General features: G+C 40.9%; 1 protein-coding gene across 42 annotated transcripts in view; it reads right to left on the reverse strand.

The window, feature by feature from the left end:
* Positions 1 to 3,619: 3,619 nt before the first annotated feature.
* Positions 3,620 to 15,832, reverse strand: part of LOC138791883 (protocadherin gamma-A4-like) — a 255,016-nt gene continuing 242,803 nt past the window's right edge. For 41 of the 42 annotated variants that reach the window (XM_069969290.1, XM_069969259.1, XM_069969327.1 and 38 more), the window contains 2 exons: positions 11,770 to 11,861; positions 3,620 to 4,991 (listed from right to left, as the gene is read on the reverse strand). In XM_069969290.1, the coding sequence (XP_069825391.1) occupies positions 4,768 to 4,991; positions 11,770 to 11,861 (316 nt within the window). In that variant the 3' untranslated portion in view covers positions 3,620 to 4,767. The remainder of the gene's footprint in view (positions 4,992 to 11,769; positions 11,862 to 15,832) is intronic. The other variant, XM_069969244.1, reaches the window with a different exon arrangement.

The following is a 15,832-nucleotide window of genomic DNA, read 5'->3' on the forward strand; positions in this document are numbered from 1 at the left end:
CAGAATGTTCTGCCAAGACACATTCACATCACGTTTCTGGGCTTCCATCAGGCTGTACATTGGCAAAATCTTAAAAAGTCGTGCCGATGTATAGCCGGATAATTTCCTTAATACACAGTACGTATTTTCTGTGTGGAAATTAAAATGTGGTCAGCATACATATATTGACATACAGGGCCCAACAAGTGTAAACTCTTATTCCTGTATCACAACATAGTGCAAATCACTACTGAACATGTATGACTTGAAATGTATGAAATTATTTGTGACATTTCTGGGGGTATTATTAAGCTAGGTTCACACTACATTTTTGCAATGTTTTTTCATTTGTTTTTACAAAAAACTGAGGAAAAACTGACACTTTTTTTAAACATTTGATCAACCGGTCAAAAAGGATGCGTTTTTTTTTTCTAAATGGAAGTCAATGGAAAAATGCATCAAAACGGATGCACACAAACGCATCCATTTTTCCATCTGTTTTTTCATTCATTTTATGCAAAAACGGATGAAAAAAATGGATTGTAAAACTGTAGTGTGATCCCAGCCTTACCTGCTCTTGAGGTGCATTTTTGGGATCAGTGTGGAGATTTTGTTTTGATTGTCTTACCTGCTGTAAAATGAAAATACACGTCTCTTTCATGCTGTTTTTTTCTGTTTTTTTCTCGAAGAACCGACTGGTTTCGTACTAGTCTTAGATGAAACATAGATGAAACATATGATGACAAACTCAGTAAACCTGTGATGGACTTATAAGAGAGTCACGTACATCTGTTATCACAAGCGTCCTCCTGATAGTATTACGGCAGCTTGGAATATCCCTGTAGTTGCTTCCTGAAGCAGAAAACACTGCAGCTCTCCATCCACTGCCTAGTAACACTAGTAGAAGCTGCAGCCAGAGAAATGTAATTGGTGATTATTGCATAGGACTGTAACCTACATTGCACTTATCTGCCTCCTCTGTCTCCAGGCAGTTCAGCTTCACTAATGTATTTTATCCTTTGTTTTGCAGATCTGTGGCAGAGAGCGTCTAATCAATAATCCCCTTAGCCAGCTAATTCTCCTCCTTGTTTCTATGCTGCTCTCGCCTTCTCCTCCCGCGCTGTTTACATCTCCGGATAGCTGTATCTAGGCATCCGACCTTTCTAGGCTGTTTCTGGTTCAGATGCAAAAACATGCAAAAAAAAAAAAAAATCCTCGAAAAAACAACAAAAATGTCTTCATTTACAATGGTATGAAAAAGTCTATGCCCCTGCCAAGGTAGCAGAATTTTTTGCAATGTGTTGTGAATGCAAATCTGGCTTTGGACAGTGTGATCCTGAGGAAAATTACAAGTGGGGACCCCTAGAGATCACCATATCATGATCCCTGTATAGTGCTGCATCTTAATTCATGTGAGGGAATGGGCTTGCATTGCAAGTGGCTGCCAATGTCACCCGACAAACATCATAAAGCCATTCGTGATTGATTTATGGCCGCAGCAATTTGGGGGTCACAATGCAATCGCATTCACTTCCATTAGCTGAGATGCAGCGTGATTCATGGATGACAAGAGTTTGACCTTTAGCTGCTCGACCTGTGTCACAGCCTATGGCACCATGTAGGCCTAGCTTTATAATGTCACCTTTTGTGCTTCATACAGTAATAGTGCTCACACAGTGATCTTCTCAGTAGCAAAAAGTAATAGAGTGCCCCTTTTAGGTCTCACACAGTTATGTTCTTTACATTGTACTAATGCCCCTATGTGCCCCTTATTACATAATATTTATACATTTGTCCCCCTTACAGCATAATAATGCCCCCAACACCTGACACCTCTTTACACCTGTGTTCACATATTGTTGTCAGCCTGACCCATAAGAGGTAAGCAATATGTCAGTATTTAAGGGAATGTGTCCCCTAGTTTTTTCTTTTACCTGTTCACATACTAAAAACTGTTCTTTTATTCTAATCTGTTTCTATTTTATGACTGTAATTTTTTTAAATTTAACTTTTTATACATTGGGCTGTTTTTAACAGCATTTAGTGACATGCTTTGTAGCAAGCCTCATGGACATAGACAACAATAGACAGAGTCTGTCCCCTTGAGATGAATGTGAAACACCATTAAGCACGCTCTCTGAACAGAACATTCTACAGAGATCTGCTATTATCTCCTATATCTACCGGTGTCACATGTTGCTGCAATGATGTACAGATCACTTTACAGCAGCCTCCTCTTATCACCATAGACACAACAGGAAGTCTCAGCTTAGTTTTAACCCCAGAAATAAGAATAAAAACTGCAAGATTTCAGGATTATTTTATAATATAGATAGAAAATGGAAAATTATTAAAAAAGAGGAACCAAAAATTCATAAAAAATATGTTTAACCTAAAAACATAATTGAAACAGTAGGTAATTTTCTGATGACACATTCCTTTAAAGTTAGTTGTAGGGGGCCAGGAAACCATCTTTATGAGATGGAATTATCCCTTTAAGTTCCTCTTTGTCCTACTTGCTCCTCCGCTGCCTATATGAACACCCCATTATCATCAGCCCTTTCAAATAGAGAAAGCCTCTAAAATCATATCATACAATACAAATAAACTAAAAGTAAGTAAAAACCAGCAGAGAAATATTGTTTGGAAGAAAACATTTTATTTATTTTCTCTTTTTTTTATTTTTTTTCTTCAAAGAAAGAAAAAGCAATATAAATATTATTGTATAAAACTTGAGTGTAATACATTGACATTAGTCTATACTGGTATAAGAAGGGTGAAAGCATATTTATAATCATAAAGTACAGGTCAGAGAAATAGACACAATGAAAAGACAGATGAATTCAATTTAATGTACATTTATATCACAAACCACACAGAAAGATACAGGAGGAAGTAAAGTACTGCAGCCCACAAGTTATATACAGGGATGGAAGGATCACGTAATTACTATATTACAATACCATCTATACTACAATGAAGGTTTTTTGTTTTTTTTTATAAAGTAAAGAACTAAAAAAAAAACACCTAGCACTAAACAACTTGTGTGACTGCCCTATTCAATAGTGTTACAAGCTCTGAAACGGTTATTGTGTAGATACCCATGTAAAGGGTGAATTAGTGGTTGCGTCCTGCGGATACAGGAGAGGCATTGGCATAGTAGGCAGAGGTTAGTGTATGATGCTTTCATATATAAGTAGTGCTGTTATTATTGTCAAGCAGCAAGCAGAAGGTACAACGCTTCACTGCTCAAAAGGCATCAGAAATTCTCATCCACCTCCGAAAATTCCCAGAACAGAAACTAATAAAGCAAAAATGAGTATAAAATCAACATTTTCTCATCATGATCGTTGCAAACATCTTTAATTCTCGCCCTCTTATTTTTGCTCTGTGAAAATATATTGTAATATATGTGAAACATACAAATAAAATAAAAAATCATCATTAAACAATAAGCGTGCGCTACTGGCTCTTAGCAGCTACCATACATCACGTGTGAAACAATGAAACAAAATTGCAAAAGAACTAAATCACATGTGAAATAAAAAAGGGAAAATAAAGGGGGAATCTATATATTCATTTCACCAGTGTCTAATACGGTAACTATCTAAAAAGTTTTGTAAGACTATTTGTATTTTTTTTTGTGGCGGCCATTTTTATTCGTACTTTTTTTACTACATTGATTTTTTTCGAAAGAACTTAATTTCTCAATTTTTGTTTTTTTAAACACTGTGATTTATTATTGATCATAATAATATTGTATGATTGAAAGTGATAGCTCTCTCAATATCAATCTCTATTATAATTTTTTGGGGCCAGAGAGGCTCCGTGGAAACTCTAATTCTTAGTGGTTAACTATCCGGCCTTCTTTAAACGGGCTCACTTTTTACTCATTCTGTATATAGAATGCATACACTCCATGCTGGGTACTTACATGCAGAAGGAAGACAATCCTGTAGAAATGCTGACGGAAAGTAATAATTACACATGCATTCCTTGGTGCAACAATGGAAACCAATGACTTGCTCTTTAAGAGCCGAGAATAATCATAGTCCTTCCCACTCCCTACACTGTGACTTGTTGTAGGGTCTAAATCTTCTGGATTCTAGCATGTTCCCTGAACATTTTACAAATGGAATTATTCTTACCCAAAAGGGTCCAGACACTGGCATTAGTCCTGTTATAGACACGCTATACTCTTATTTTTTTTTCTAAGCCACAAATAATTTGTTTTGTTCTGTCATTTTTATATTTTGATTAATTGGGGTGTCGTAAAAATTCTTTACAGAAAATCCTTGCAAAAGCAAATTTATCTTGTAAAGAAAATTTACGCAAATTTTTTTTTAAAATCGTTTTCTGCTTTAAAAAAAAAAAGCCATGTAGGTTAAGAAAGCCTAAAGAATACATCTCCGATGCTGATAAATTATAAATAACTATTTAGCAGTACATATATACATTGGAAGAATTTCAATAAGGATGCAGAATACTCCCAGCGAGGCTGGGCTCTGTGTGATAAGAGTACATCATTGGTTAAGAAGTGACTTTGCAAAATATAAGTAGGCCAATAGAAAATCTTGGCGCATTTCGATAGGGCTCAGATATCCAGTGTCCGTACTAGTATTCTCATCATAAGCTCTAATAGCAGAGAGGACCCTGCTACTAGCCCTGATGATGACTGACACAACCAATTCTTTTCCTTTGTAGTTAAGACATTGAACATCACTCGGAGGTTTTTGCTGGGGATGTTCTTATGGGATTCTGCTCTGTTTACAAGCAGGATTATTTTCTTCATTTCTTCTCCTTTTTACCAGATTTCTTCTTGTTTCCTGAAGGTGCCCCTGCTTTTCCGTCTCTTTTCCCAGCAGCATTAGTGAGTGTTGATGTTGTTCCTGGAATGTAGATGTTCTGTCTGTAGTCTGGGACATGTTGCAGTGTGAACTGTGGTCCATAGCGAGCACTGAGGCCCATTGTACCTGTTCCTCCTCCCATAGCAGAACTTCCTTCAGCAGCTTCTGTGGGAAATCAAAGAAATACAGATCAGATAAAGGATACTTAATAAAAAAACCCCTAATGTATGATGTATTCTGGTGCATGGCCAAGGACTGAACTGATCATGCCAATAATCAATAATCATAGTGGAAAAAGACATAATTTTACTTTACTGGACATTCACATTTTGGTTCCAAGTAGATGAGCAACATAAACATCTAGATGATCTTACTACTCTTTACACTGAGGGGATTACAGTTTTTTTATTTCTACCTATGAGAACAGGATGGTCATTGAAATCTTTTGATGCCCATGTTGTCTGTTGTTTTGAACAGCTGTACTGTATTTGTATTCAGTTTTACCCTTTTGAAACTTAAAGGGGTTGGCCACTTTATAGTAAAACTACTCTAAGTACTGTATTAATAAGCACTATGCTGACTGACAGTAGCTGACTGTGTGTCCTGTAGCGCTATCAGTAGCTCCTCCCCCATGCTGGGCGATCCTGCTCTGTACCCTAAAACTAAACGGTGAAATTGAAAAAAAAAAGCAATTCTTTTTCTTTGGGGGGAGGGCTTCCTTTTTACACCGTGTGTCCTATGGAAAAACTGACATGTTATATTTGTTCCGCAAGTCGGTACAATTAAAACAATATGTAACATGTATAACTTTTATTTTATCTGATGGCTTGTAAAAAATTCAAACCATTGTTAACAAATATATGTTCCTTGAAATTGCTCCATGCTTATAGCGCTCTTATCCTTTGGTCTATGGGGCTGTGTGAGATGTCATTTTTTGCGCCATGATGTGTTCTTTCTATCGGTACCTTGATTTCGCATATGCAACTTTTTGATCGCTTTTTATTACCATTTTTCTGGATTTGATGCGACCCAAAATGCGCAATTCTGCACTTTGGGATTTTTTTGCACTTACGCTGTTTACCGCAAAGGATCATGAATTAAATAAATTTATAGTTCGGGCAATTACGCACGCCGCGATATCAAACACGTTTATTTATTTATTTATGTATTTTTATTTATAAAATTGGAAAAGGGTAGTGATTCAAACTTTTATTAGGGGAGGGGGCTTTTTATTAATAACAACACTTTTTTACACATATACTAGAAGCCCCCCTGGGGGACTTCTAGTATATGCACACGGATCTCTCATAGAGATCTATGCAGTATAGTTATACAGCATAGATTGATGAGATCAGTGTTCTATTGCTTTTGGCTGCTGCAGCCAAAAGCAATAGAATGCCGAGCCAGGATCAGGGCCATTACTGCGCAGACCCCGCAAGAATGCAAGGATCGCCCCTCCGTGACTATGTCGCGGGGGGGGGGGGGAGGTGATCCACACCACTGGACACCAGGGAAGGCTAAAATAAAGTATTTAGATGCAGCTGTCAACTTTGAGGCAGGCTACATGTTACGCCCTCGTGTGGGAAGGGGTTAAGAAGGATGTTTTTGATGCCATTTTTACATGTACTGATGCCATTTAGGGTCCTTTATACACTAGCGTTGACTGTACTTTTAGGGAGGAGGGGTGACCAGAGATGTACCCCTTTACCCACTTCCGGCTGTTATTCTTTTTAATGGTTTAAGTGGCTTTTGTACTTGTTATTTCCTGATGAGGAGCGGAGTATTGGTTTTAAAACACGTTATCTCTAAGGACCAGTAAATTGAGTGTGAACAACGGCCTGCGCAAGAGGTTTTTTTTCTTAATATGCTTGATGCTCATTCCAGAACCTTAAGAGGTGTGCGGTATTGTCTCTTCTGCTGTGGCCGGTCTTAACTGTTGTGTGCAATAAGAGATGTTGTGGTTATATACAACCCTCCCAGGTGAGAAGGACCCTGGAAATCTTTATTACTGCCTTCGAATTTATCAATATCACCTAATGCCTCTTTTTTTCTTCTCCTCTCTGTTTTAAATTCTTTATCACGTTCCCGGAATATTTTTATTCAGCCAACTCTGATGACTAGTTTAACCTCTTAAGGACATATGACGTACCGGTACGTCATATGTCCGCACTTGCACTTCAAAGCGGGGCCGCGCGGCGGCCCCGCTTTGAAGTGCCGCGATCCCGGGTGCCGCGAGTAGCCCGGGACCGCTGCTATTAGCGGGCACGGTCTGATCGCCGTGCCCGCTAATTAGCTAATCGGAGGCAGCTGTCAAAGTTGACAGCTGCCTCCGATGACCGGAGGCAACGTTTCCCTGGAGTCTAGTGGGGGAGATCGCTCCTCCGGGACCTTGTCCCGGAGGAGCGATCTCCGATACTGATGCCGGCCGGGGACGTGTCCAAGATGGCGCCGTCCTCGGCTCGGCACTCGTTCGTTTTCGGCTGCAGCAGCCGAAAGCAAACGAGTGCCGATCTCATGGATCTCTGCAGCATATCTATGCTGCAGAGATCTCAATGAGAGATCCAAGTGTATATACTAGAAGTCCCCCAGGGGGGCTTCTAGTATATGTGTAAAAAAAAAAAATTAAGTGTTGTTAATAGTAAAAAGCCCCCTCCCCTAATAAAAGTCTGAATCACCCCCCTTTTCCTAGGTTTTAAATAAAAGTAAACAAATAAATAAATAAATAAACATGTTTGGTATCGCCGCGTGCGTAATCGCCCGAACTATTAATTAATCACATTCCTGATCTCGTACAGTAAACGGCGTCAGCGCAAAAAAATCCCAAAGTGCAAAATTGCGCATTTTTGGTCGCATCAAATCCAGAAAAAATGTAATAAAAAGCGATCAAAAAGACGTATATGGGCAATCAAGGTACCGATAGAAAGATCACATCATGGCGCAAAAAATGACACCTCGCACAGCCCCATAGACCAAAGGATAAAAGCGCTATAAGCCTGGGAATGGAGCGATTTTAAGGAACGTATATTGGTTAACAACGGTTTGAATTTTTTACAGGCCATCAGATACAATATAAGTTATACATGTTATATATCGTTTTAATCGTAACAACTTGAGGAACATGCATAACAAGTCAGTTTTACCCCAGGGCGAATGGCGTAAAAACACATTTCCCCCAAATAAAAGAAATGCGTTTTTTTTTTCAATTTCACCACACTTTGAATTTTTTTCTGGTTTCGCAGTGTACTTTATGCAAAAATTCAGCCTGTAATTGCAAAGTACAATTAGTGACGCAAAAAATAAGGGGTCATGTGGGTTTCTAGGTGGAAAAATGCAAGTGCTATGACCTTTTAAACACAAGGAGGAAAAACCGAAAACGTAAAAACGAAAATGGGCCACGTCCTTAAAGGGTTAAGTTCCGTAATCTATACTCTGGGTAATTCGCCATGGAGTCTAACTAACCCATTTTTTTCCAGACATAGAAGATATTTTTAAGATACAGTAGAAGGGGATTTCTCCAGGATGTATAACTCTTATTATAAAATCTTAATATACCTTTTCTTTGTATACCAATAACCTTTAGGATACCTTTTTTAGCATTAGGCATGTTAACCTGTAGCAACACTCGTGTACACCTTAGATGTAAATGCCTGCCGCCACAACTGCAATTCCGTCAGGCCTAACCTCCTTGGGATTTTAAATACTACTGAAGTCACCTGAGATCAATTTCTAGGAATGTAATTATATCCTATGGGTGATCTGGGCTAAAGCTTGAGCAAATACGCCATACAGTACACTAAGGGGGAGATTTATCAAACTGGTGTAAAGTAGAATTGTCTTATTTGCTCCTAGCAACCAATCAGATTCCACCTTTCATTTTCCAAAGACTCTGTAAGGAATGAAAGGTGGAATCTGATTGGCTGCTAGTGGAAACAAAGACAATTCTACTTTACACCAGTTTGATAAATTCCCCCCGTACTACAAGTATGTTTCTCATAAAGACATGTCAAATAGTTTTACTGGTGGGAGCTTGTGTGATGGGACCCCCATGATGTGATTATGGTAGGGTAATCTGGACCACAATAGAGGTGTAAATTATACCAAGCCTGCCCAAAAGTATCCATTCTTGGGGTGTTCACTGATATCCTAATATACAGAATGTTGATGTTGGTAAGTATGCTCTATAATAATAGGCCATTTGCTGCTTTCAGATTCAATATCATTTAGTAAATATCAGAAATTACTGCTAAATAAGATTTCTTTGCTACATTGTGTGCACACCAATATACAGTACCTGCATGAAATAATAATAATCATGGCAATTGTAGCCTCATGTGAGCACATAGACGGCTGGTGGATTAGGCCATATTCAGTAATTGTATCCAACATGCTATGATTTAAAAAAGTTTCCAGAAAAAAAATACAACATAATGGACACCAGGCTGGATGCTAGACTAGTGGATTAGGGAAAGTGGAACGGTTCCAGCACTCCCAAGCGTGTAGCATAAAACACAACTTTTATTTGTGCTATAAAATGTTAAAACCAAGTAGTTTCACATTATCGCTTACATGGTGTCAACCAGTGGTTGAAAAACACTTATTGTTCATTCGCTCATATGACCAGAACACTTAGACGGGTAGCGAATCTACTAAGGAGTTAATGAGTCACAGTACCTGCAGGTAGTGACGCAAGAGGCCCATGATTGGTTATCATTTCATTTTTAGCCTTACATACTGCATTTTTACATGCAACCATGGCGTGAAACGCGTTGGTATTAACCTTTTATTGCACAGATGAAATAAAAGTTATATTTTATGCTACACGCTCGGGAGTGCTGGAACCATTCTGCAGCAGTCAATGTCTTAACTTTTTATATATATAGTTATATGGAGCTTTTTGACAGGATCTTGGGGCAACTATAAACAGTACGTAATCCCCTTTTTTTTTTTTTTTAAAGTAGAACACAAATCTGGACATTATTTCAATTATATAAAAAATCTATTGCTTGGAAATAAGTAGAAGGAGGAGTGTCGTACAAGTACAGACTGACGGGAACAGCTTATTATCTCATTCAAAGTCCTTGTTCGATACAACAAATATATTTCCATCTATTGAGCTGACTGCCCTTATGTGCTCTGTTATCCCAGGGGAATGAGATCATAGATGATAACAGCGGAGAATTACACTGAACTGACACGGCTAATAGCACAGGTCCACCATTTGTAGCACTCATGTTTCCGATCAATATGAGCCCATCATTGTGGGGAGCAACCATAGAGCCGAGAGATCACTTATATGTTATTATAGTTTCTGTCCAGACACCTAAATCACTATCAGAATAGCTACTTCCTGCGGGTAAAAAACAACAGGACAAGATGTCATCTGCTGTAATATAGATTAGGCCGGCCATAGACATTACAGTGAAGCAATACTATCACTTGAAAAAACTTCTGACATGTCACAGAGAATCATTCAGGGTCTAAGTTTTCAGACCCCATAGATTGTTAGAACAAACCAGAAGAAGTGCTTTGCTGTGCGCTTCTTTTCCCAGGTTTGCTGCTCCCCCATTTCAGTGCAGGAGGCAGGCTTTATAGACTTACTATAGAACATGTATCCTGCACCGAGACACAGGGTGCAGCATGCTTCTCTCTCTCTCCGGCCGGAGTTGCAAATCGGCAACAACTGCCGTGATTAATAATTTAGTTACGTTATGTGAACATGGGAGTTTGGATGAATCTGTCTACAGTTGGAACAGCTTACCAATAGAGATGAGTGAAACCCCCGAAAACTCGAACGATCAGCATTTGAATCCCGATAACTTCTCCAGGCAGTGGGATTCAAACGCTGATCACTTGAGTTCACAGCTTACAGCAGGTTTGCTCATCTCTACTGACCATCTAATGGGCATTGAGCCTCTCTGCCAATGGTAGATGTCAGGGTAGGCAAGGATCAGGCTGGATTGGAACGTTCCCCATTCATTTGTTTACCATAAAACATCTGGATGTATGTGGCATAGTAAATATATGCACACTTGTATATGGTAAGGGGATTGGACAAACAGCTGTTCAACTCGCAATCTACCCGAAAGCCAAGAGAAGTGTGCGGCTATAGCTGCTATGGGAAGTGTATGGCTAGTTGCTATGTGGAGTGTATAGCTAGCTTTTTGACTGTTTTATATGTTTCAGTGAGAAAACAATGTCAGCAGTTTATACCCAGTCAGATCTGTGGATTGTGATCCTGCCTGACACTGCCCTGCAATCACAGAGCTAAACCTGCAATCATCTGAGCTCAATAACTACATATGCAAGGTGATAATAATTCTCTGTATTATAATGTCATGCTATACGCCAGAGGCACACAGTGAGGAGTGGAGCAACGCCTGTGAACCAACACCTTTATGGACAGTCATAGAAATTTGTATTGGGACAAAAAAAAATATATTTTTTAAATATAAAGAAATATAGTAAGAAATTGCTTCAGCAGAAAGTGAATGATTTTGGGATGAGTGCAGGTCCCAGTGGGTAGACCCATAGCAATCACTTTATAACAGCGGCAAGGACTGAACTCTCTGACCGGCACCTGTTGGTTGTGGCATCGCCAGGCACTCAACTGTGCGGCCCATTTATTATATCATTGTCGGCCGCACATTACTGGTTTACGCAGGGCGATGTATGGCTGACAGCGATTCACTGAATGGGCCTCACAACCAGTATTTGCTTCTTTTACATGATCGAATGGGGTCCAACTTTTGTCTCGAGAAAAAAAACAGGGTCTGAAGTCTCCTATTAGAAAAGAGTGGTGGCCATATGTGTGCACTATGGGAGTAGCTGGAGATACCTGACCACTCTACGTAATTTCCCAATACTAGACGTAATGGTGCATGGCAAATACTTTCTATCCAGTAGCTAGCATCACGCTCCTACACTACCCGTCATGGACACTCACCATTTGCTGATGCCAGGATCATTGCTTGTAGTCTCTCTGTTTCAAACTGGTTGTTTGGCCACACTCCAGCTTCTTCTGTGGGTTGTTGTGTTCTAGAGAGATGAAAACATACATTCCTATGAGAATGAGGCCAAATGTGAGGGAGTAACAGGTGTCTCCCCATCCTGCCAGAATGTTCATACATATAAATAGAGGCCAGTTCTAGCACTCTGATGTCATAGAGAAAGGTATTCTTATTAATAATCAAGATGAATATCCTGGTAGCTAGATTACTTGAGGGGGTCATCCTACAATTATATGGTAAGGACCTCCACAGATCTGTAAAATGAAGAAGCTGCAGCACTGGTTATCCACTGTGGATCCTTCAGACTTTTCCTTGCAGAGCATTTCACCCATCAACCCGCGGCACAGGGAACTGAAACAAGTTTTTGAAGTTTATTGTGGATTTCGACTCCTCTATCCAAAGGTCCGAGGTATACTGATGTTCAGATTTTGTGTTTTTTTTTATATAGCGTTTAAAGGGAACCAATCACATAAAAAATCGTTATAACACTATTAATCCGTGCTAATACATCCCCTAACACACTTTCTAAACATGTATCTATAGCGTCTGTCCCTGCCCTGGTTACCCCGAAAACAAACTTTAAAGGAGACCTGTCACCCCCCTGTGCCGGGGGCTCCCGACCCCCAGCTAGATCCCCTTATACAGACCTCATCTGGCCGAGTCCCGCTCCCGGGACGGAGATATCCCGGTCAGAAGCCAGTGCGTGCGCAGTGGTGCACAGAAGGTGGGGGCACAGCATGGGGGACATTATTACTAGAGGCAGAGCAGGGAGGGGAGCATTTATACTGAGGGGAAAAGCATGGGGGACATTATGATCAAAGGCAAACTAGGGGGTATATTATTACTATATTACAACAACAGTTGGCATTATTACTATGTGGGGGCACAGTATGGGGCATTATTAGTAGATGGAGGCACATTAGGGGGCATTATTATTATGCGGGGGCACAGCATGGGGCATTATTATTGTATGGTGGTACACAGCGTGGGGCATTATTACTATGTGGGAGCACAGCAGGGGGATTATTAGTATAAGGGGGCATATCAGGGGGTATTATTATTATTGTGTGGGGGTACACAGCAGTTTGGGAGGCTATAGGAGGGAAAAAGGAAAGGAAGTTGCTAGAAATGTGCGGAGCCTAAGATGTCTGTCTGGAAGGTTCTGAAGAGATGAATTGAAGCTGGAAGAAATCAACACGGTGGTCTGGACCGGATGGAGAGGAAAAGGTAAAGTAAATGTCTCGGATCAAAGAAGACGTCACCCGTGAGTCCTAAATGGCAGTTTTAATATTGTGTAGAACATTATTTAGTAGGGGTGCCCCGAGGTGGAAAAGGTTGGGAAGCACTGAGTCATATGGATGTTTCTTTAGGGCCATGAAGTCCTGGCCCCAGGGCTGGGTTTTGTTGTGGGCATGTACCTATGGGAGTGATTCACAACCCTGGGTCGCACCGAATCAGTATCCAGAGGCCTCCCGGACATTGCATAGCCCCTCGCTCCATAGTGTGCACTGACAGGGTTTTCTACGGCCGCTATTCAATGAATAGCGGCTGCAGAAAACTGACATGTCAGTTGTTTGCGGCGCCAATAGGGATCCCGTCCGGAGCGTATACTATGTGTATACACTCTGGGCGGGATCCCATAGAAAGAAAGGTAACGTATATTTTCGTAATAGTGTGTTAGAGGATGTATTAGCATGGATTAATAGCGTTATATTGATTTTTCAGGTGATTGGTTACCTTTTATTTCTTAAAATCACATCCACTGTTACTATAATATACTGCAGAGTTCCTGCATGTGAATCTTTTTCAGAAAAAATACCAGCTGGATGAACTTCATTTCTTTAGAATTGGGATGCGGGTATTCGGGTGTGTCCGCATTCCAACTACCCATAAACCACAATGTAAAGTCCAAACGCACAAAACAGGCATGTCCGTTTTTTGTGCAGCCGCAAGGAATCCCGGCCAATCAATGTAATGTATTTTTTCATTTAATAACGGATGGTGTTACAACGCCCAATAAATTACTTCTATTTTAAAAAATGTCCAGTTTTTCAGTACTAATCAGTTGCTGTATGCCCTAGAGGAGGTTGTGTGTTCTTTCCAGTATAATACAGTGCTCTTTGCTGCCACCTCCATGTCAGGAACTGTCCAGAGCGGTAGAAAAATCCCGATAGAAAACCTCTCTGCTCTGGACAGTTCCTATCACGTACAGAGGTGGCAGCAGAGAGCACTATGTCAGAGTAGACAGAATACATCACTTTCTGCAGGGCATACAGCAGCTTATTAAATTAAATTAAAAACCTGTATACTGTAACTTTCTGGCACCAGTTGATTTGAAAACAATTTCTTTCACAGTGTACCCCTTTAATATATTAAATGGCCATATACAAGGGTTTCCCAGCTGCATAAACTGTATTCATATAATCTAGTTATTGTAGTGTGTGTCCTGCTGAGTCTGTGCTGGTTCCTTGAAAAGTCCTCGAAACCTAATTTTACTGCATCCTAATATACAAAGTCGTCATTGTACACACGGGACATATTGTTAACAAGTTCTAATAGATTAAATCATCTCGATAAGAATTGTCACTAGCTGCAAATTATGAGCTCAAGATCAACTGTATATGGTGTTGTATTCTGTTGTAAAACTAGGGCCTACCGATACTCTGCAGTGTCTGCAATGTGTCTGCATCATGGCTATAAGGTTCAACAGACCAGAGACCCTACACTTTTGTGTCCTTTAAATAAAATGTATGCCATCATAAAACACTCCAAATATAGTTATAAAAAGACTATGTTTGGTTTATTAAAGCCTACGGACACGCTTCGGGTAGCACAAGTTATACGTCCGAATACCTTTTTGAAGGTATCCCAGCATATATCCATGATATTCCACTGATATATGATATGGGCAGCATAATATTCTATTGGCTTTAAATAATGGTAATGGCAAAGGATGGTTACTGACTTCTATCTGCGTCTAGTGTAATGGTACTGTATACAAACAATAATATTAGGGTTACACCATTGACCATCACAGCCTTTATTCTTAGGTGTTGGTGTATGCTAGTGATGAGCGGACTGTTGGACTTTTGTCGGCGCTCTATTATCATGCCTGTGATCCCGGCCGCATAGTTGCGCTCCCGCGAATATGCGGCCAGGATATTCCAGGGAATTCCAGATCGATTCTCTAGAATATCCTGGCCGCATATTCCCGGGAGCGCAACTATGCGGCCGGGATCACAGGCACGCCGACAGAGCGAACTGCTTTCGGACCAAAAGTCCGAAAGATTCACACCTTCATCTCTAGTGTATGCAGATGGTTACTCTGCAGGACAGGACATGCTGTAGGAGTTCTCTATACTTTATTAGAGGTAATATTTCTGGTTATGTGGGATCTTTGCAGTCGACACCTACAAAACCTGGTTTCACAGTGAAGAGAGAAGAGACTGCAAACATTTGCTTAGTTGCTTGGTTTATTCATAGTCACTATTACCGGATCCGCAGCGGATATCACTTCTGCGGATTCGCAGCGAGATCAGCTGCGGATCCAGTATCAATTCACCCCTATGATAGCACATACTCGCAGCGGGATTGACATCCCGCTGTGAATATTTGCTTTAACCCCCGCTGTCCGCAGCCCCGCCGCATCCCCGGCCGCATCAGCCCATCCCTGGCCGCATCCAGCAGCCCGCATCCCCCCATCCCCGGCCGCATTCCCCCCATCCTCCCATCCCCGGCCGCATCCTGCAGCCCGCCGCCGAGAGCATACAGTACCTGCTCGGCGGCGCGGCTGCAGTGAGGGTGCCGACTCCGGTCCTGCTCAGATCAGCGGCGGGCTGCAGGATGCGGCCGGGGATGGGGAGGATGCGGGGATATGGGATGCGGGCTGCAGGATGCAGCCGGGGATGGGGGGATGCGGGCAGAAGCAGGCTGCAGGATGCGGCCGGGGATGGGCTAATGCGGCCGAGGATGGGCTGATGTGGTCGGGGATGGTGGATG

Source organism: Dendropsophus ebraccatus, chromosome 1 (assembly GCF_027789765.1).
Source record: "Dendropsophus ebraccatus isolate aDenEbr1 chromosome 1, aDenEbr1.pat, whole genome shotgun sequence".
NCBI lineage: Eukaryota > Metazoa > Chordata > Amphibia > Anura > Hylidae > Dendropsophus > Dendropsophus ebraccatus.